Below are 19,975 nucleotides of genomic sequence, written 5' to 3' on the forward strand. Positions count from 1 at the left end.
TTCCAAAGCAATTACAGTAAAATAAACGTACATGTGTTCTGTCTGTTCAGTCCAAACGGTTGTCATGTTTCCTCATTTTTTTCCGCCACCAACTGGTGTGGAGTGTGGACTGGAATGTCACTCAAAAACAAAACAAACAAACAAAAAAACCCCTCAAATCCTCCCAAGCAAACTTCAAAAGAGTTCAGTCTGCTGTTGAATTATATGCTAACACTGATCTGACCAACCTGGTGTATATGGCCCTCAAAGACTTCCTATCCGCTCCGAATGTGTACAGCCCATGTCACCCTTTCAACCACAATCCAAGAAACTTAAATAAAAAAAAAAAAATCCTCAAAACACCTTCAAAACAGAGACAACACCATTCCACAGTTTGTACTGTTAACTACAGCTACCGTCTCATTATTAGCTGTTGTAATCTCCATCAAGGTGATTAAACAGTGATTTGAAGACCGAAAATGTTATATTTTGGACTATTTGACTGCAACATTTACTGCTCCAAACAAAATCCTGAAATTATCTTTTAACGTGTGAAAGAAATTACTCAGAATGATACAGATTAAACATTACTTACAAATAGAAATAATCTGTTTTCTGGTTTAACTCACCGGCAGATGCTGAAATCAAACACAAAGACAGGAGCACGCTGAGAGAAGCCATCCATGACAGCAGGGTAGAAACTGAGAGAGGAAAGTGGTGATTTAAAGGAAACAGAGCAGCTTTACCAAAAAACATAAAGTTCCAAAGAGCTCACACCACCTTTTTACTAAATAAAAGGATCTGGCTTGCATCAGTCACATTATGACCATTAACCAATGATCGCCCTTGACGGCAAAGCGCGCTGGTTACGAGCCGGGAACGAGCTCACAAAGAGCATGCGGATTTTTTTCTGCCTGGGCGGTCCGGAGCTGTGGGAGAAACACAAACTAACTCAGAGACACAGACTGATGCGACACAACCAGTAAGTAGGTGTACAGCGCACACTGTAGTCTACAGCACACAGGAGTATTAGCTTATCACGTACACGTTGGTAAGCTGTCTTGTGGCAACTGACGAACTGAAACAAATGAGCGTGCTGTGTGTGTAACAGCGCGACAAACATTACCTGTCCTTTTATTAACTGCACAAGTAGTGCTGGTCACAGCTGCTGGCTCACTGGGTAAGGCTGTCATGGGTCTGTAGCTCTGTCACCGTTTTAGGGAACATATTTAGTTTTAAAGTAAGTTACAGGGCTTTTCCTGCCTTTCTGGAGGGCTTATATTTCACTTAAAACGATCTAATATGCATGTCCACATAAATATGGATTATTATAATTGTGATATTTAAACACACACTGTATTTTAAAGAACATGAATTAAGAAACAGATTATGTGTGTGTGTGTGTGTGTGTGTGTGTGTGTGTGTGTGTGTGTGTGTGTGTGTGTGTGTGTGTTTTATGTGAATAGATTTTTTAAAATTATTACTCATGATATAACACAGTCCAGACATGCCTCGTAAGGATGTTTATTATGGATTAGGTGCAAGAGTTTTGAAGTGTGGACAATTAAATAATAGATTAATTCAATAGCAAATTGTCTCTTGTTTTTCACCGACACTGAATCCCACAACAATATATAACCACGAATATGTGTTCACTTTATATGTATATATATATATATGTGTGTATATATACACACATACATGTATGTATGTGTGTGTGTGTGTGTATACGTGTGTGTATACGTGTATGTGTGTATACACGTGTGTGTGTGTGTGTGTGTATATATACATATATGTGTGTGTGTATATATAATGTAACACGTGCATGTATGTAAAGAAACGCATGCATCCTTGAGAACATTTCTCTAGATCCGCTGTTGCCTCTACACCGCCCTCTGCTGGTGACAGCTGAGAATGAGCGAGGCGGTTATGAACTTTTTGTTTTACAGAAAAATCTTCTTTTCACAACATACTAGTACCAAACTGTGTGTGAGAACATCTAAAAACTAACACCCACTTTCATGACAGAAGAGGTTTGGTGACAGGAGACCTGCGTCCTCTCTGTGAACAGCCGAAACTAAAGCAGCTCTAACATCTAACAGCGCTCAGCTGCAGTATGAAATGAATCAATAGAATTTTGATATAAAACTCACCTGCACAGGTAAAGTCCACGAGGGAGAAGGACTCTGTAAATTTAAAAATCTATATTCCACAAAACAGAAGATGGATTAACAATTGTTGTTATTTTGTTTTTGTTTCTTTGTTTGCTTGTTTTTTCTTTTGGGTGAGGGTATTTAGCACCTCTGTCTAAACAGAAACCTCTGACATGTTAGTAAGTACATATAAATAAGCTGATTTAATTTTTATGTCTTTTTTAATAGCTGCTCACACAGCAGTGCAGAAGGAGATAATATATATAATAAGTTTACCTGTTTTCCTCCAACGACGTCAATATGAAGAAGAATAGCATGCAGTGTGCTGTAATATTCTTAGATATACATAAACATGTCCTTATACCAGTGCATATGTTGTTCATCAAATTCTTGTTTATTGTTATATTAAATTTTACAGCATATTTTAATTTTGTGACGTCAACACTGAACTTTAAGAAAGAACTTTAAAAAAGCGAGAAAGATGATTTTCCACAAACCCACTATGGACTGATTCCAGCTCAGATTATTCTGTTTCAGTTCAGATTTACTCATGAAGCAACAGGAAACAACATTCATGTCAAGAAACTTTATTTACAATGCAGGACAAAAACAACATCAACAGACTGTACAGGTCAGAACGGATCTTGATCCATCCTCAATCATCCAGGTAAGAAAATCCCAAAAAGTTTCTGTTCAGATTCATCTGGACGTAGCGTTTTCAGTAGGAGAAATGTTTCCTTCAGGGCTGAAGAATTGTAAAGTATCATTACTTCTCTAGTTAAATAAATATCTGCGCCATTACCAGAATTTATTTACCGTCAATCACGGTAAATGGTGAGGGGTTTTTCAAACGATTCCTTTAGGACAGCGATATCAAACTCATTTTAGATCATCAGCTACATACACCCTATTTGATCTTAAGGGGGCCAAACCTGTGAATTTACATGATAAATGTGTCAAACTAAAGGAAATGAGATCTAGTTGTGATTTCTAGAGTTTTTAAAAAAAAGTGCTTTATTGCTTCTTTAAGAAAAAAATTAAAAAATATGTATACTTCTGCCTCCTCCTTTTCAAACAAAAGAATGGAATGACATTTTGTAATGATGGTGAATGTACATGTTTGAAATAAAAATGAACTGAAGTGACATGAAACACCTCACTGCTGGAAAATTGTGCATGAAGTTTCAAAGGTGAAAATCGTTATTCTGCAGAAAATGTTTGATATCAGCATGAAAATGATTCAAATTACTGCAGCATATTTTTAAGGTTGGGCTCATTTCAAATACTTTATATTCTATTTAATGTCAATTTAGTTTGAATTATATAGTGTGAAATCACAACAACAATTACTTCAAGGAACTTTATATTTATACAGAGAAAACAACAATCAGATGAGGAAGCACTTTAGTGACAGTGGGAAGGAAAAACTGCCTTTTAACAGGAAGAAACCTCCGGCAGAACCAGGCTCAGCAAAGGGCGACCATCTGCCACAACTGGCTGGGGTTGAGGGGAGGAAGACAAGACAAAAAACATACCGTGGATGACAGCCAGAAAATAAGAACAATTATATGGAGAGAGGTGAATAAATGCACAGTAAGTGAAAAAAGGTAAGTGAAGAAGAAACATTTAATCCATCAAGGGAATCCTCCAGCAGCTTAAACATATTACAGTGTAACTGAAGGAGGATTCAGGGTCACCTGGTCCAGCCCTAACTATATGCTTTAGCAAAAAGGAAAGTTTTAAGCCTAATCTTGAAAGTAGAGATAGTGTCTGTCTCCCGAATCCAAACTGGAAGCTGGTTCCACAGAAGAGGGGCCTGAAAACTGAAGGCTCTGCCTCCCATTCTACTTTTAAATACTCCAGGAACAACACGTAAGCCTGCAGTGCGAGAGCGAAGTGCTCTAATAGGGTGACACGGTTGTATGTCCAGCATCATATTCAGTAAATCATGTTTGCGGTGTCCTGTGAGGCCACTGCTGGAGTGGAGCAGACAGCAAACATGCTACCTCTGCTTGATCATAAAACCAGCTTCAGATGTGCTTTGTTACGTTTTAAGTTGTATTTAATCATAGTTTTGACAAGGCAAGCACTAGTTACCTCGCTTGTCCTGATGAAGCTCCGCTGCTCCAAAGGCCAAAAACAGCTGACGGAAACAATGCACTCGGTTCATGCTAGCTTACATTCCAACTGGTCCTATCCCTGCTCTATTCTAATGGACACTGGATGATTAACAGTTCGCCAGTCATCCATAGTCATTATATTCTTCAGTTTGTTTCATAGTTCAGGTTTAAGGGTTTTTTTCTTCTCCAATAAAAAATACATGCAACACATTTCAAATATATCACTTTAATGTCTGAAAATACTTTATAGGTAACCAGTCTGGTAAAGTAACAACTATGATAATCAGTGACACTAATCAATAACCACTGCAGTCTCCAGATATCTAGTTTCTTGTGCTGCTTATTTTTGTGTGTTTGTTTAAATTAGAGGTGTTTTCACAGTAGGCAGTTCCTTTCACGCAGCCACCGCAGTGCAAATTGTTTTAATTTGCTGCTGTAAGATAGCCGCACATGGTGTCCCCCCCCCCCCGCCCTCTCTCTCTCTCTCTCTCGCTCGCTGCAGCCTGCACATGTCTGCACAGCCAGAGCAACAAGACAACATCATAACAAAAACAGAGCAGTGAACCAGAGGTGGAGCAAGTGTACGTGCCACATGAGTAGTGTTTACACAGACTTGATAAAAACACGGAAGTGCCTACTAGTTTCGACCAATCAGACTTATGTGCTCTTGACAAAGCTAACACTTCCTTCTTTGTGCAGCCCATCAGATCAAACTATGATCATGAATTTATTTCTCTGACAGTCTGCGGAAACAGCTGTCTGACTATCTTCTCACATAACACTGTAAACACTGCACCTGTTTGAAACTACATAACAAGACAAGCCAAACTGTTTCACTTCTGTTTAAGACATATGAGAGTTTCATCTGGTCTGTAGGTTGTTCTTGCGTTGTAGATCAAACATGTCTTAGACTCACTGACATCATAGTAAAACTACTGGGATAGCAATGGTCTGTAGCCAACACTTGCAGAACCATTCACTTTGTGGAGTTTGACTCATTTTCTCTTCTGTTCACCTGTTGTCAGGTTTCCCCAAAGCAGCCAAAGCTCATCCACAGTGGTTTAGACTTCCTAACTGGGCAGATTGTTATCCCTGAAATTTAACTGTGTCATACTTTGTTTGATGGAAGTGTTTTATTTTTAGAGAGTAAGGCAGTATTTTTTGCCATTGACCAGTTACACTGGATTATTAAGCTTTGGCTCACTGGGACCTCCATGCATGACTCAACCTGTGACAAACTAAAAGCAGGTTTCAGATTATTTGATGCAACACATTCAAGCTGTCAGTGTTTCTTCTTCTTCTATAATTCCTTAGTTTAAACATGGATATTTATTCACTGAATCTGTGAAATCTGTACAGTTGTTCACTCTATTTAGAGGTCATTTACATCAGACTCTGTACTGTTTGTTCAGTTTCTTTCACTGAAACATCTGCAGGCAATGGATCCAGATGTGCTTTCCACACCTGTGCAAGTAAACTAATCTGCAGTAAAGTTTCTGTGATGATCCACTGTAATTGGCTGATGTGAGAGTGGACTGTCACTTTTTAACAGGAGCTACAAAACCTAATCTGGCCTTTTTAAAGCCTGAGATCAGACTGACTTGTGGCTGCACAGCAAATTTTCATTATTCTATTTAGCCGCTGACTGTTTTCATGTGCTGATCCTTAATGTGTCACCCATTCGGTAATCCAATGCATGCGTCACTTAACCTTCTGCTTTGGTTAAGGTGACATGGCAAGCAAAGAGTACCCTTAAATGACCTTACACATGAGACATCTCTGCATTGTCTGGTGAAGTCTTTCAGAAGAAAGCATCGCCAAATTAGTTTTCTTTTGTGCTTTTTTCATGGTCGCTGTCATATTTAATGTATTTTTAGTTTGGTATGAAACATTAACCACATTTGAATCAGTTATTCTATGTGATCCCATTTTGCATTGACATTCCTTTAAGGGTTGTTTAAAGCTTCCAGGCTCCATGGTGGAGGACATTTGCACTGAAAGACACAGCAGCATGAATGTATGTGGACTAGTGACTTTTCTCCTCCCCTCAACAGGCGGAGTTAGAGGGTGGGGAGTTAGAAGTCATATTGAAGGGGAAAGTGTGTCATGTAACCAGAGAGAGAAAGGGAGACCAAACATGGAGTTAGGGACAGAGGGAGGGGGAAAAGTTTTATTCAGGGGGCTCGGGCTCAACTTTCCTATTAGGACAAAAAATAGTGAAAGTTGATCTTAAATTCTTATTTTGTTATTTAATGAGGAGCACAAACCTTTATTTCAAGCTTCTGTGAGAAGACATACAACTGAAGTAAGTAGATGATGTTTACTTACATTTTCGTTTAGTGTTATATGTAAAAAAAAAAAAAGTTTTATGTTATTGTACCCCAAAGACAGCCTAACTTACATGGAAGCAGTGGTCAAAAGCAGGCCAGGTTTGCCTTCATTGACTCCCTATAGAGTAAGATTTTTTCACTTGACCTAAAAACCAAAAGTTGGTTTGGTTCATTGTTGATGAATCAAATAAAACAAACAAAAAAAAAAGGCAACCTTTTAAATTACAGAATATAAGAAAAATGGCTGTAAAACAATGGCTGAAGCAAGTATATGTTTAATACCTGTGGATTTAAAAAGTAGTATGTGTGTATACGTATATATATATATATATATGATATGCATACATCCTCTTCTCCTGCCTGCACACAGCACACTGTGACATCGAGGCCTGGAGTTCAAGAACCCTGGTCTAACAGGAGTGTAGGCTAATTATTAAAGTTGCCTAAAACAGGACTTTAAAAAATAAAAAATAAAAAGAAATGGTGACTCGCCTTTTGCAGACGGCACAGGGACGCACATGTAGACACATGTAGACAGACACATTTGCAGGACCATAAATTACATTAGGCTGCTGTTGTCAAAGACATATGGTGGCTGCAGGGGAGACTTTCCATCATGTTTAACACTCAGTTTCATTTCAGATCTTTGTTATAATTTGCATATAGTTTTTATTTTCAATTTTATTTTTCTCATCCTGCCTGTCTTTTGTTGCTGTTGTAACTGAACTTTGACCTCATGTGTTCATCTGTCTCCTCTTACAGTGAGAAGATGATCTGCAGGATCCTTCTCAGCCTCAGCTCCTGTGTCTTTGGTTAGTTTACAGCTTCACTTTATAAACTCCAAATTAAAACCACAACAACAGGTTTGTTCCAGTTCTCAGAGTGTCTGCTCCTCTCTCTCTCTCTGTCTCCTCAACAGGATCATTTGTAGTGAATGTGACTCAGACCTCCTATCAGGCAGAGGAGAACCACAACATCACACTGGAGTGGACGTTCACAGTAGAAACAGGCAGATCCCCCACATATCTAATAATCTACTGTGAACTGAGTGAACAGAGTATCTCAGTCCTGGATTATGTCCGTGATGGTGCTGAAGTCTCAGAGTCTCAGGATGAAAAGTTTTCAGGACGAGTTCAGAGTGACAGAGACGCCCTCAGAGAAGGACGAATCAGACTCCAGCTGTGCAGACTCAGGACTGAGGACTCGGGTCAATACAGATGTCAAGTAAACACAGATTATGGCTTCAGCTCTGCGAGCTGCAGACTCAACGTCACTGGTAAGTTTTAACAAGTCAAACCTGAATGATCACTTTTATATTTATGGTCTGTTCAACTTTTATTTGCCATGTTTGTGATTTATAACTGAAAAACATGATGTGTTGTTCATGTCAAACATCCTGATGGTTTTCATTTTATTTCTGCACAAGTAAATATTTTCATGTCTTTTACAGCAGCTGCTGATCAGAGATCAACTTCACCACCACAAGAAGAGAGAGAGGACTGGAAGAATATTCTAATTGTCCTGACAGCAGCAGCATTAGTATTAGCTCTCTTATGTTGTGCCCTTTACTTTGGGTCATGCTGAGAAAGAAACAAAAGAGACCAAACTTCTATGCATTTCTAAAACTTCATAAACTCTTAGGGACAGAGTCTGAAAACCAGCATACTTCCTGCCTTTGACATCTGCTTTAAGTACATGAAGTTTCTTGTTGATATGAACTGTGTAAATGGCTCTTATAGAGCCCCTTTCTACTCTACTTGAGCACTCAAAGTACCTTATACAGCATTCTTCATTCCCCCATTCACATTCATGAAAACACTTTGTTCTGTCTCTAAGTGTTTTCTAGTTAACATTCATACACCGATGAACGCATAAGGAGCAACTCAGGGTTCAGTATGTTGCTCAAAGATGAAGCCTGTGGCAGCCAGGAATCGAATCATCAACCTTCCAATTAGTAAACGAGCTGCTCTGTCTCCAATAGTTGTCATAAACGATGTTCATAATAATTTGAAACTGAGATTACTGCAGTAATCCTTCATGTCAGTGTCAATGATGCTTCTGGTGTGGTCACTGCTTCTGTGGACTTCTCTCCTCCTGCTGCTTTATTCAAAGTTACATCCACCAGCTTCATCTGAGTGCTGACTGCACCACCCTGAACACCAAAGATTCAATGTTGAGTGTTGAGTGGGAACTTTGTGTGGAACTATTAACAAGTTGTTGAGTCAGTGATGTCTGTTTATTCCATCCATGCTTTCCTTTTTTCCCACTTATCCAATTCAGGAATGCGGGAGACTGGAACAATCACCAGTTAACCTCACTGTATGTGTTTGGACTGTGGGATGTAGTTGGAGTACTGACGGAGAACCCACACAGACATGGAGAACATGCAAACTCTACACAGAAAGGCAAACCACTGCACCATCGTTCTCTCACCAGCTGATTTTCTGACTTCTGATGGGCTTTTTTAAAAATACTTGATGTCCAAATGTTTCTGTTTATCTTTTACTTGTATATATAAGTCTCTATTTATGCGTCAGATGCCATTTTGGCTTTGACCTTTTTTTTAATGTAATAGAAGGATTTATAACAATACTCTATATTTTGTGTTATATCTTTTATTTATGTCATTATAAAATGTTCCGCTAATGTTAACTATGCTATGTGCTATCAGGAACTTGATGAACCTTTTATTTTTTTATTGAATAAAGCATTACAATAAACTGTTCAGTTTTTTTTTATTTTAGATTTTATTTTTACTAATTAAACTGAATGATGTGAACACTTTTGAATGTTTTATCTGATTTTGAATGAAAGATTCAAACAAAAAATATTTCCATCTGATCATTTATCTCCTCGCTGTAATGCTGCTGTGTCTTCACAGCAGATAAAGAAAGATGCTGCGTGTAGAGTTTTGAACAGCAAATAAAGATTCGGATCGAAACTTTGTTTATGTCTGACTGATCAAAGAACAAACATAATTGGTTGAAGGTTGTAGATTGTATCTGTCTGTGTTAGTCACTGTTGTTTCGATTATTTCTTTTTGTATATTATTGCTTCCTAATTCAAGATTAGAGGACAAAGATAGTAAGAAACGATTGCATTACTTGTGTACACAGGTACTCTGTTAAAGTCTCTGTGTGCCTGTTGTGTTTATTTCTCCATTTTTTAGGACTGTGTGCCAAGCCAAACATACTTTAATCTGCATTGACATTCAGACTGAGATCTTACTGATTTCAGGAACTACTCCTCCACTCGAGTCCACTCTGCTCTCAGTATTTACTATTTAAATAATATAATTCCTTTGACAGCAGAAGCTGATTTCCCCTTTCTTGGTCCTGTTCTGTTGAATGACAGGAACAAACTAAAGTGTTTAAACTTACAGCATGATAGAAAGTAATTGTAAAGAAGTCATTAACAGCCCTGGACATAAGACAATCTGTAGATTAAAATAGTCCACAGGCTTCCCTTCCTTAACTTCAGCCAAGAATGTTTCTTTGTGACTTTGAAAAAACATCATGAGATGAAGGAAAGATATAAAGTTTTCTTACTGGTTAGAATCAGTCTGCTTTGACACTGGGCTGTCTAATAATGTGATGGTGGATGTTGTTAATTCAGATAAATCATTTAGAAACTTTGTGATGGTGGAGCACCAAAAAATCCTCTTACATACTTCATCCCAGTCGTTCCTACTGTAGAGATCAAACTTTTTAAATAGATTTAAAAAATGTACAAAGATTAAAAAAGAAGAAACACTCATGTTTTCTCTACCTGCTGATCTGTTTTAATACCTCTTGTTTAAAATAATCTCTGAAATCAGATGATTTAATGATACATCACCTATAATGAGAACAGAGTTACACTGCGACACTCTTCACTCACGTCAGTGTAATAAATCTTTAATATTTTCAAAACACATCTGAAAACCAGCATACTTCCTGCCTTTGACATTTGCTTTAAGTACATGAAATTTCATGTTGCTATGAACTGGTTAAAGGTTAAAAAGGTTAAAAAAAGAAATGAATACTCACGTTTTAACTTCCCACTGATCATTTTAAAATAGTAGAAGAATGTTCCAGTGTGTCCTCTGCTAACAAAGTTATTCAAGGAATGCACCCAGCCTCTGTTCGTGTGTGTGTGTGTGTGTGTGTCTGTGTGCACGCCTGGGTGTATGCTTGCTGAACCTTGGCCCCTGGCAGAAGAGCTCCCCCTCCCCACACCGCATCCACGGGCCCTACTCGGACCATACTGCCACCATACTCAACACACGATTTCATTGCCATCAAACATTACAGCACAATTCATTTTCTAGTTTTGAACTCCAGCTGTTTGAGTTACTCCTAAACTCTGCTGCCCCTTTGTTGTGTGTCCTCATATATCGTCCTCCCAATTAATAAGTAAGTAATAAGTAATAAGAATTTTATCAAAGACTTTTCAGATGTGTTGTTCTAAAATTTGACAGTTTTTTAATCCTTGGTGATTTTAGCATCCATGTCTGCTGTCTGAGGGAGCTGGGGGGCAGGAAGAGCCAGAATATGTAAGACTGGGAGGTAGAAGACTACCCGTGGAAGAAGAGGGCCAGGAAACGACTGGTTCAGGCATCCACATTCCCCAGAAAGACATCTTTGATGTCAAAGAAACGTTTTACTTGGATAAATAAAGGATATGTAAAAGTCACTTTGCCAAAAACTGATTGCAGTATCCTGAGATAGGAATGTTGCTACTCACTCAGATTGACAGATTACATTATATTATTTCCAACAAGTCTTACCCTACAACAAACTGGTGACCTATTCAAAGTTTACCCCGCCTCTCACAGTGAGGCAGCTGAGATAGCTTCCAATCCCCTGGGACCCTGATAAGGATATGAGGAAGAGAACAGATATGTGCAAGGTATGCAGAGTTTGAATAGTTAAAAATCACTTTTAGCTCTTTCCAAATGTCCAACATAATTAACGTTCTGTGCTATCCCTCGTGGAGCCTGGCACGCTCCCTTCCTCACTCAGCTTCTGTTCCAACCTTGCTGAAGTTTTAGGGCAGAGCAAGTTGTACACTGTAGTTGTCTTCCTCAAGGTCAACGTCGAATCTCTTTCACTTTATTTGGGATTGTGCTGTTCAAAATCTCCTCTCGATGATTTCTAGGAAGCCCAGTGGCACGGCTCTCTGTGGGATGTCTGCTGTGCTGAAGGTGATCTCTGCTCCTCACTGATCCTCTTGAGGCCTCTCTCCTGGTCTCAGCTTCCATCTTGTGGACGATCTCCTTCAGTCACTTCTTCTCATGGCACCTGCAATTTAAAACTTGAAAACTCCTCTTTTGCCACATGGCCCTTGCCATTTGTCAAATCCACACAAGTAGACATGCACAAGAAAGTTGCACATTCTCTTCGACAAATTCCCCAAGGCTTTTCCCTTGGAGTAGTTCTACTCCAGGCCTGTAACCCATCTAAAAAAAAAACATTAGCCAGTGGTTAAATGTTAAGCTTGTTTAACTCCCAGCTCCACTTGGAGCCTGTATCCTGGAAGGCAAATCTGTAAGTTAAATCAAACTTCACAATTGCAACAACTGTAGATCATAAGAGTAATAAAGTATGCAGCACCACAGAGACAAGTGCCATGTGCAGGTTTATTCTAAATCATTAAACCACTACTGTTGCCATAATTTGTCCCACATCATGGATCATCCCATGTATTTATTCCAAAATACTGTAGTCAGTGACTTTCCTTATGTAATGTGTTAAATCTCCCAATTCTTTGATCTTTGGGCTGAAGGAAGAACAACACTCGGTGTATAAAAATGCTCAATCAACAATCATTTTATTCCATACAGTTCTTATTATTCCATACAAACACTTCTGAGCATTAACCATCCGGATGGGAGATGTGCATGAAGAGGGTCACAGCAGATCTCAAAGTGTCTGAGCGTTTCTCACATTCTTATAGCTTCAGCCCCCTTCCACAGTCATAAAACCTAAACATCCACATTCTTTCTCTCTCTCAGTGAGCCAAAGTTATGACCTCGGCTTCCTGTGCAGTATGTTCTGTTCTTTCTAATCAGACAAATAAGGCCATGATTCTCTGATTCTCTGATTCTCTTATAAATCAGCAGTATAATGCATCATAAAACAATGTAATTCATTCAATTTTATATGGCCCGCATCGCTCTACTGATTCTCCAGATGTTGATTTTGGTGATTTGACCTCCCATCTGAAAAGTTCAATCACTAATCTTGGTGTTAAACTTGATTCCGCGCTTACTTTTGAAGGTCATGTAAATGGGGTGGTAAAATCAGCTTTTTATCACCTCAGACGCCTGTCGAAGGTTAAGCCTTTCCTTTCCAAACCAAATTTGGAAACTCTTATTCATGCTTTTATCACCTCACGTCTGGACTATTGTAATTCCCTTTTAATAGGGGTCGGGTCAGGCACCTTGTCACGCCTGCAGTTAGTGCAAAATGCGGCGGCATGATTTCTAACCGGTAGTAGGAAATTCGATCACATCACTCCGGTTCTGGCTTCCTTGCATTGGCCTCCCATTGAATTTAGGGTTCGTTTTAAAGTCCTTTTATTGGTTTTTAAATCTTTAAATGGTCTGGCCCCTGTCTACTTATCTGATTTGCTGAAGCCACATGTTCCTCCTCGCTCGCTCCGTTCAGCTGAGCAGCTGTTGCTCTCGGTCCCTAAGTCACGGCTGAAATGCAGAGGAGACCGAGCGTTTTCAATTGCGGCTCTGATGCTCTGGAATAACCTTCCCCTCCAAATTAGACAAGCGTCATCAGTGCAGGTCTTTAAGTCCAGATTGAAAACCTATTTTTATTCCCTGGCTTTTAACGCTGTAGGAAACTGACACCTTTTTATTTATGTAATGATTTTATGGTATTTTTAATTTTGTAGTTGTTTTGATCTGTGTTGTTCAGCACTTTGGTCTGCCTGGTGTGTTCTTAAAGTGCTATACAAATAAACGATGATGATGATGATGATGATTCACAATAGATCAGCAGTCTAATGTAATCCAAATCAGTTTAATAAATCTAATAGTAATCACTTTCTTCTAAGTCAGGAGTATAATGCAAACTAAAACTACATAATGATTTCAAAATCTTTAATTAAAGGTACAACGTGACATAAGATAATCTAATAATCTCACAATTCCCCTTTGGTCTCTTTTAAAGACATCACTTCTTACAATCCAGCATTGCAAGGTCTGTTTCTTTTTGCCCTAAGGCCCTCTGTCCCCTTTAACGGGTGGACCCTGTGTGGGATGACCTCTGTGTTTGGGCAATTCTGGTGCAAGAAAAACTATATTTACAACAACAACAGTAGTTACAGATGACACTCCCATCACTCTCCAGTTCTCCCACAACTTTATTTTGGTGCTTCAGTGTTCCCCACCCTCATCATGGTGCTACCTTAAGTCTTTCAAATGTACTCTGACTAGAATCTCTGTCCGAGGAGCTTTTAGCCTTTGTTTTATTGCTGCAGCTACCAGTGTCTTCCAGTCGGGTGATTCTCTGCTCCTCTTCTTTCTTTGACCTCAGGGGTTAGACCTTCAGTCGTTACACAGATCAGGGGATTATTCTGCCCCAATTTCAAAAGATCTGTGTGTTCTGGGGTCACAGCTGTGACCCCCTTTTTACCAAGAACCTCTCGAACCTCGTTGGTCTGGTGTTCCTGGATTTCCTGGATTTCCACCAACCCCTTCGTGGTTATTGCTGTGCTTATGGAATCCATCCTCTCGAGGTGACTAGCAGGAGCCCAAACGGCATGACCCCTGACCCCAATTGCTGTCTTGGCAGTCTCTGTGTCTGTCTCTGCTGCGAAGGATCCTTGTATCTCTGTGACCTCGTCTGGTGTCTACTCCTTTTTCTGTAGGAGACAGAAAACCAGAACACCTCTCTGCCTAGCCTTGATAAATCTAATGTTATCCATTGTTCTTCTAGTGATTCAAAGTTGGTTTAGAATATCATATTCAGGACTCTCTGACCCAGGGACTTATTCTAATCATAATCTATGTGTGTAAGCATGTCTGCAGTTACCCCTCGGCACTCTAAGTCATTTCCTACAATATATCAGTCCGGAAAGTCAGGCCGAACGAAGCTTATGACCTTCAAAAAACTGAGTGCCAAATCTTATGAGCACATTTACAATGTGTGTATGAAAATGATTATAACCACTTATTTTAGTAAAAGAAATCAAAAACAAATTAACCATTTTCAGTTCTAACCTTTTCCCTCCTTTTCACAAAAAGCATGTGTTTCATTCAGCCTGCCGTCCCACGGTTTCCTCTCCAGTGTGATACTCAGCTTCTCGTGAACACAGGCATTTTATCTTCTAAAGGCTATTCAGTTTATTTCAATCATTAATGCTTAAACATGAAAATAATGATTTATGCATAAGTTTTACCAAAAAAGTCATAAAAATGAGAAACCATTAACCACTAGAAACCATTGTTTCAAGTTAAAACACGACTTCCCCCTTTTGACACACTTCCATGTGTCAATTCCCCTGAGCTAGGAAATTAAAAGAAAAGATTAGTAACATTTCTTAGAAAACATCAGAAATTCTCCTCTCCAGTATCGTTGCTCCAGCCCTGCCACCCTGTGTTGGGGAATGAAATTAGTTTAATTATCATGTTAAATCTGTTGAACTCCTGGCTCCGCTCAGAGTCTGCATCCGCAGAACTGCCTAGAAACAAAACTTGTGCGTTAATATAAACTTCAACTTTACAACTCCGTTTTTTCCCCACTGTTTTTCCCTCATTGACCACAGCAGGGGAATTAAACATAAAGTTTCTCACTGTCAGCAATATGACGCCATTTCAAAAAGGAAAAAGAAGAATTTAGACTGGATTACCTCGCTGAATCCTTTTAGACTGGGGACTCGCTTTCTGATTGTCCCAAATAAGTGACTTTCTCCAGAGCCAATTTAATTTGGAGAAGCTCACTTGCGACCGTTTCCCAACAACATGTTGTATAGCGCTTTTTCATTCAAATGTAGATCTGCTTAAATGACAGAGATATTATCAAACAAAACTTTCAGTGCACTATGAAAGTAAAAATTTAGAAAGGCCTAGTCAGGTCATGACACATGCTCTTCATCTCAGGAGGGTAAATCATACCAAACCTAAATGGCAGGTTCAACTTTGCACCAAAAGAAAATGTATCAGCCAGATTAATCTCAAAACATTCATCCATCAGCCACACAACACACAACATAACCCTGTTGTCTTATCACATAATGAGTTTCTTCTCATGTGACCAGGTGTATGCCATTGTTAAAACCTTCCTCCACACAACTGAAACAAGAAACTCAACAATCTATTAGTCCCACTTATTCAAGACCCCTCTTCAGCATTCTGTTTTCCTCTACTATAATTCAATCATCTTTCCTACTATAATCTAGTCCACTAGTCTATGTATCACTTTTCATCACACTATAACTGGCTGCCCCCAGTTGGAAATTGCTTCACACACATACTTTCAACTCCTCTGGGGCGCACACACACAGTGACGTCAGGCACATCTGTTTTGTGCGAAATTTAGCTTCCTTCCTTCATGGATCTACATACTAAGTGCTGCCCTGTGAATACTTTCCCATGTATTCTATCCCCTTTCAAGGCAGTCTTACTCATTTTATTCCCCATTACAAGACAACAATCAGCCACACAGACCACGTCTGGTCCGTACTCACTCACACACGCTCACACACAAAATAGGCCTATAGCTTGCATCTACACACACAGCTAGCGCGCTCTGTTGAAAGCTCTCTAACGCCCAATATGGCGGAGAATTCAACCATCGGACACTCATGATCATAACTTTGAGACACAGAATAGGACAACAAGACTAAAGACAATACTGACGTGAGAACAGGACACACTCATACTGAGGATGAAGTTTCAGTAACAGTGCCTGAGATGAGCAGCAGGTCACAGGAGAGTGAGATCAACCACGAGACTGAACCATACTCTTCCAGAGCGAGGAAGGAGCCAGAGTATTTAAGTGAATATGTAACTGGCGAGGACAGTGGTGATCAAGTACTGACTAACATGGATTATTGTTACAGAGTAATGTGTAAGATACATCTACAATTTAAGGAACCAGAAAGCTCAGCTAACTCAAAAAAAAGTGGGTTAGTGCAATGGATGAAGAAATACTATCACTCAAGGAAAACGACACATCTACCTTAACCACTTTGCCACAGGGTAAACCAGTGGAGCGTAGATGGATCTGTGCAGTCAAAAACAAAGTTGATGGATCTGAAAAGTACAAGCATGTAGCTAAAGGATAGAGTCAGAAGATGGGTGGAGACTATGAAGAAACCTTCTCTCACATTGCTAATCTGACCAGTATCAGAGGGTTGATGCAAAAGGCAATTTCAATTAAACACAGTTTTACATCAGGTGGATGTTAAAACTGCCTGTCTATATGCACCAGTAGATTGTGAGCCATACATGAAACAACCAGGCAGGAGTTGGAATAAGATGTTACATGAACATCTGAGTGAGAACAACTTTGTGCAAAGTCCTGCTGACCACTGTGTTTACACAAGAGCAACAAAGAATGGTAAATGGCCTGTATTTGTATAGCACTTTACTTAGTCCCTAAGGACCCCAAAGCGCTTTACACATCCAGTCATCCACCCATTCGCACACTGGTGATGGCAAGCTACATGAAATGTAAAAATAAACGTCTGTCTTGGGAGTGAGTTCAAGTGAGAAAATGTCTGAAGGCTGTTGTGTGTTTATTCCTTTGTAATTACCCTCGTCTAGATATTCACACCAGAATTCCTGCACATTTTCACCTTTGCTAACACTGAACTCTGTCCTGATGGTTTGTTTTCTGTGTTTTTTGTCTTCATCAAACATCTTTCATTCATCGCTACAGTTTTGAACTCCTCACCTCACCTGTGTTTGCAGGCAGTGGAGGAGGATTGTGTCAGCAGCACTCATGAAAGTTGTCTGTTCTGAGGGTTTTTTGTTTTCAGTGTTTTTTATGCAAACAGTTCATTCATCTCAGGTTTTCACTAGCTGAACAATGGCCCATGAAAACCTGTTTCCTGTCCCTGTGCTTAAAAATGTGGGAAACTGAAACAGGCCTTAAGGTAAGTAGTGATGTGGCTGTGATGAGGTGTTAGCATAGAAAGGAGATGTGCTGCCACCTACTGGCTGCAGTTTGTCACTGGATCTGTGATGAAAGTGGACATTAGATTTTTAATTTTTATTCTCATAAATTAATGAACTTTAATAAATATTCTACAGAAACCAGTGTTCAAAATCTTAAACTAAAATAATATTAGTCCCATTACTTTACTTTGCCTTTAAAAAAAAAATTTGCTGTATCTTGGTCATTACTTGCTGTTGGATTTTGAAGCTTTGCTTATATCTTTACTTCCTGCCTTTTATTCTTTTGTTTTTCCTTCATCCTCCTTGCTTTAAAAATTAATCAGTTTCAGTTTTTCGGGTCAAAGGATGCCTTCATTCTTAAAATGCATCACGAGGACAAAGAAGGCTGAAGGAGGATGAACAGGTGTGTCATTTGAAAGTGTTTTAACCTTTAAAAGATAGTCAAAGGAGTTTGCAAAGAAAAGCGTCTGGACTTCTTTGAGTTGCTTGAAGACGTTTCACCTCTCATCCGAGAAGCTTCTTCAGTTCTAAGGTCAAATGGCGAGAGTCCCAGATTTAAACCCAGTGGGAGTATCCCCAAAGAGGACAAAGGACCCCTGGTGATCCTCTAATCACATGCGACAAGGTGTGAAAGCGGGTGTGGTACCTAATCAGCCAGGGTTTCGGGTGAGCTCATTGTGAAACCTGGCCCCACCCTATCATGTGATTTCCTGAGGTCAGATGGCCCAGGATGTGAGTGGGCGTTAAGGCGTCTGGGGAGGGAACTCAAAACTGGATTATAGATGGCAGACAGTTGGTGTCGTAAACCACCGCCTCTGTTCAAAGATGGTCGCTCACAGTGGACATAGATGGCCTCTTTCACTCCTCTTTCAAACCATCTGTCCTCTCTGTCCAAAATGTGAGCGTTGGCATCCTCGAAAGAGTGACCTTTATCCTTAAGATGCAGGTGGACTGCTGAGTCTTGTCCTGTGGAGGTGGCTCTTCTATGTTGTGCCATGCGCTGTTTCAAGTGGCTGTTTGAAACAGCCACTTGGCACAACATAGAAGAGCCACCTCCACAGGACAAGACTCAGCAGTCCATCTGCATCTTAAGGATAAAGGTCACTCTTTCGAGGATGCCAACGTTCACATTTTGGACAGAGAGGACAGATGGTTTGAAAGAGGAGTGAAAGAGGCCATCTATGTCCACTGTGAGCGACCATCTTTGAACAGAGGCGGTGGTTTACGACACCAACTGTCTGCCATCTATAATCCAGTTTTGAGTTCCCTCCCAGACGCCTTAACGCCCACTCACATCCTGGGCCATCTGACCTCAGGAAATCACATGATAGGGTGGGGCCAGGTTTCACAATGAGCTCACCCAAACCCTGGCTGATTAGGTACCACACCCGCCACACCTTGTCGCATGTGATTAGAGGATCACCAGGGGTCCTTTGTCCTCTTTGGGGGATACTCCCACTGGGTTTAAATCTGGGACTCTGGCCATTTGACCTTAGAACTGAAGAAGCTTCTCGGATGAGAGGTGAAACGTCTTCAAGCAACTCAAAGAAGTCCAGACGCTTTTCTTTGCAAACTCCTTTGACTACGATGACCTGGATGACTGAGAACCTTCACAGACACCTTTAAAAGATAAAAAGACTCCACAGCTATAATATATGAACATGGGACAACTGCGAACATCTCCTCCTCCTCATTATTATTATTATTATTATTATTATTATTACTAAGGCTATTATTAAAGCCTCGTGACATTGTGGTACTTGTTGTTCCCTTGACTCCTCTCTTCCTCACCTTGTCCGCTTTGTGAGTGTGAATCAGAAGAAAACTGTTATAATTTTGGATAAGTAGAGCCAGCTGGCAGCATAGGAGCACAATATTATTTTTTTCTGGTTCCTGACTAACAGACGTGACCCGAGCGTATCTGCGTGGCGGCCAAAATAAGACCTGTTGTAATTTTTCAAACACTAAAGAAAGGAGCTTCTATGCCTCATTTCTACTTCTTGTAACGTAGGATCCACTGGACCATCCTTTATAAGAGGGTAGAGTAAAACACCGTCCCACAATTCATTGCCATGGACCGTGATACATTCATGTAAACGGTTGATATAATCACCTTAAGTTGTGCAGATCATGTTTTCCATTTCATTCATAACCTCCGGATATATTTATAGTTTTTAACAGCAGTTTATTAAACTCACAGCTGAACTCTGGAATAAAAAAAACTATTTACTGTTGAGATGTGGCTGGATGTGATGTGATGATAAAAAAGGATGA

At 39.8% G+C, this 19,975-nt stretch overlaps 1 protein-coding gene across 1 annotated transcript; it reads left to right on the forward strand.

Moving 5' to 3' along the window:
- The first annotated feature begins 6,354 nt into the window (after positions 1-6,354).
- LOC120438925 (programmed cell death 1 ligand 1-like) lies at positions 6,355-9,509 on the forward strand. Its single transcript, XM_039609529.1, has 4 exons — positions 6,355-6,557; positions 7,345-7,394; positions 7,502-7,858; positions 8,033-9,509. The coding sequence occupies exons 2-4, from the start codon at positions 7,352-7,354 to the stop codon at positions 8,164-8,166; spliced, it is 534 nt and encodes a 177-aa protein (XP_039465463.1). The 5' UTR covers positions 6,355-6,557; positions 7,345-7,351; the 3' UTR covers positions 8,167-9,509.
- The last annotated feature ends 10,466 nt before the right edge of the window (positions 9,510-19,975 follow it).

This window comes from Oreochromis aureus, linkage group 3 (genome assembly GCF_013358895.1).
Source record: "Oreochromis aureus strain Israel breed Guangdong linkage group 3, ZZ_aureus, whole genome shotgun sequence".
In the NCBI taxonomy this organism is placed as follows: Eukaryota; Metazoa; Chordata; class Actinopteri; order Cichliformes; family Cichlidae; genus Oreochromis; species Oreochromis aureus.